The sequence below is a fragment of the Lithobates pipiens genome, unplaced genomic scaffold (assembly GCF_037356315.1).
Source record: "Lithobates pipiens isolate NorthernLeopardFrog02 unplaced genomic scaffold, aLitPip1_a1.2 Scaffold_8, whole genome shotgun sequence".
In the NCBI taxonomy this organism is placed as follows: domain Eukaryota; kingdom Metazoa; phylum Chordata; class Amphibia; order Anura; family Ranidae; genus Lithobates; species Lithobates pipiens.
The window spans coordinates 644,694,938-644,698,334 of NW_027507903.1; the positions used below are offsets into that span (position 1 = coordinate 644,694,938).

At 47.3% G+C, this 3,397-nt stretch overlaps 1 protein-coding gene across 1 annotated transcript; it reads right to left on the minus strand.

Moving 5' to 3' along the window:
• Window positions 1-309: 309 nt before the first annotated feature.
• LOC143961645 (E3 ubiquitin-protein ligase TRIM39-like) lies at window positions 310-3,078 on the minus strand. Its single transcript, XM_077470967.1, has one exon. It carries the CDS (start codon window positions 3,052-3,054, stop codon window positions 1,480-1,482), a length of 1,575 nt encoding a protein of 524 aa, XP_077327093.1. The 5' UTR covers window positions 3,055-3,078; the 3' UTR covers window positions 310-1,479.
• Between the last annotated feature and the right edge of the window lie 319 nt (window positions 3,079-3,397).

Here is a 3,397-nt window from a genome sequence, read left to right on the forward strand (position 1 = left end):
CTGCCACCAGACCCTTGGAAATGTTTGGGGGCCTCCAGACAATATTAGATTTTTTAGGCAGAATAGGACATATTTGGGCCCCCAGGGACTGGGACATATTTGGGGAACCCTAGAGTGTGAGACCCGGAACAACCAATCAGATGGCGTGACTGTTAGCAGCACTGTGATGTATATTGCTGTTCAGCGTGTTCAGGGCCACAGAGGGGGTAGAACCGGCCTTCCTTTATGGGGTCTGGGCAGCTTTATGGTGCAGGCAGTTCAAAAAGCAGCTGATCACAGCTCAGAGCCCCACCATCTCCCCCCCCCCCCCCCCCCCCACAGTACAGATGGCTTCTTTTTCCTGGTGGTTGCTGCAAGGGGAGCCACAGGGGGATCGGTTTCAGTGACTGTCCAACTGCCCCTCTGATCACCCTTCTCCTGTCCACAATCCCCATCCCATTCAGCTCCGATCCCCCTGTGCCCCTTAGCTCTTCCAGCTTCTTTTCCTCTCCCTCCCATTGGCTGTCAGCTGCTGTGAGCACAGAGGAGGACCAGTAAATTTGTCACATTTATCAGCCCCTTCCTTTCCTGAATGAACACCATGAGTGATTGATAATGATCACTTCTTTGTTCATCCATAATCAAAGTGTGTTTACTATGCTTTAGTTTGTGAATGAACAGAAAGCCTCTGTACAGAGCACCTCCTGTTCATTCACTCTCTGGAATGAATGGGGATCCCTGTCCTCAATCTCCTCCTCTGTCACAAGAGTGAATCATCAGGAGTCTGTTTAGACCCCAGATATTTCACCCCCCCCCCCCATAGGGCTGTTTAAAAATGTAAAAGATAAAAAGATTCAATTGTAAAAAAAACATAATTAAGGGTTCCTTCCCACAGGTACTCTGGACCCATGAATGAGTGATTTGTTCATACATCTGAAGCCATGTTCAGGGCCATACACCTGACCACACACCCATCCAGGCTGGGGGTCCCTGTCAGGTAATGTACGGGGCCCCAAGATTTCTAACAGCAGCCCTGAGCGTGTTCTCCGGTCTCACCCTCTCTGTCTTCCCGTATATTTTACATATTACCAGCCTGATGTGTGCCGTGTCTCTGTAAGGTATTGTCCTCTCTGGTGGGGAAGATGAGGGTGAGACCGGAGAACATGCTGCACAGCAATATACATCAGTGCTGATAACAGTGACACCAACACTATTATATTACTGATACATTCTATTAAAGTCTATGCCAAGCTAAGAACTTTTCTTTATAGTTTTGGATGGAGTGAGGAAGGATTAGAACCCTGTTACTCCAGTAACTGGAGAGATCTCCTACCCAATCACAGGGAGTGACAGAGGGAGAAATCACAAATATTAGAAAAACCTGCAGGGCACTGACTGAAGTCCCACCCACTGCTTATCCTATTGGCTGAATATTCTATCAATCCCACTACCCACCCCTGTGACATCACCGGTCTCTGGGCAGAGTTCTCCCTATTACTATTATTCCCTATTCCTCTCACATATCTTTATACAAGCTTCCCATACATATATCCCAGCATGGAGGGGCTCAGTGAAGGTGGTGGTGAAGGTGTGGAGATGTCGGATCGGGTCACACAGATCATAAAAGGAGATCCGTCCGACCTCATAATCCAGATATATCCTGACTCTGTTACTGGAGATATTGGTGGGTAAGAGGATCCATTTACTGTCATGTATCACCCCATACTGATCACCATTTCTCCACAAACCCCAAGACTTCTTATTATTTCCAATCATTGACTGATTTCCTCTCCTGCCTATACTGGGGTAACACATCCCGACCGTCCATATATCTGATCCCCCGACATCCACTTCCCAGTAATGTCTCCCTGAGGAGAAACTCCGACTGCTCAACACCTGAGAACGATCCTGAAATCTCTCTGGTGTTTCTGGACGATTCTGGTTTCTATCTGACCAGGATACAGTTTTCCTGTCATCTGATATATGGAGAATATTATGAGCTGTATTTACATCCAGTAATATGTCTGCAGCTCCCTGTATATAGGAGGATATATTTACCCCTCTTATTATATCAGATAATGTGTGTAATGTGTGTGATATCCCATCCACATCCAGACCCCCTCCATCATGGAGGAGCTCCTCATGTCTCTCTCTGTCCTCATTATCTCCATCCTCAGTATCACACAAGTCACCTGTGTCTGATTCCTGTAAGACAGTCAGTGGATCCGTCACGTTACACAGCTCCTCAATGTGACGCAACTTCCTGGACAGCTCCTCCTTCTTTATTTCCAGATCCCGGATGGAGATGGAGATCCGCTCTGCCCTCCCGGAGATTTCCCTCAGGATTCTCTTCTCCAGGTCTTCCAGACGTCTCCTGAGATCTCTAAACAGGACAGTGACTCTCTCGGTGTCACCAGCTGCTTCTTCTTCTACTTTCCTCCTGTGTTCCTGCAGACTCTGGACTCTTTCCTCCATCTCCTCTCTCTTTATCAGAAGTTTCTTCAGAACATTCCACAGTGTCTTCTTCTTCTTCTCAGAAGCCACATCCAGCATCTCCACCTGGTGTCCTCGATGTTCTCCAGCCAAACTACAGGACACACAGATACAGGTCTCATCCTCAGTGCAGTAATACTCCAGGATCTTCTTATGGACGGAGCATTTCCTGCTCTCCATGGACAAGGTGGGGTCACATAAGACGTGTTCTGGGGACTTTTTGTGGACTCTCAGGTGTTTATCACACAGAGAAACCTCACAGAGCAGACAGGATCTAACAGCAGGTACAGGAGAGTCCACACAGTGAGTACAGAAGACCCCGGACTCCTCCTGATGTGGCTGAGCAGACAGGAAATTCCCCACTATGTTACGTAGTGTTATGTTCCTCTGCAGTGCAGGCCGATCCGAAAACTTCTCTCTACATTCAGGACAGGAATATCCTCCAGACCCCCCCTGTGTATCCAGCACACGATCAATACAGACCCGGCAGAAGTTGTGTCCACATCTCAGGTTTACAGGATCTGTATAAATGTTCAGACAGACGGAACATTCCAACTCGGCACTCAGGTTAGCAGACGCCATCGCTGACAGTAGAAGAGAGAAGTGAAAGTGAAAATCTCTGACACCGGAGAAGAATGCAGTTGGGAGGGTCACTTCCTCCTACACGGGGCGAGGCTGATCCAGATCAGTATTATTAAAGTACTGAAAAGGAAGTTTTTTCCCACAGTAGTAAAGATAATCAAACCTCCCAACTTTGAGAGATTTTCAACTGCCCCTGAACTCATCCAATGTTATCTTATGTGTACATGTACACAGGTTTGTTTAATGTCATTTTTAGGCAGTTGCATTTATAGGCTTTTCTGTGAAGGCAACAAAATGAGTTCAGACGCCGAAGTTTCTGACGTTTCAGACACCAAGCGGGCTA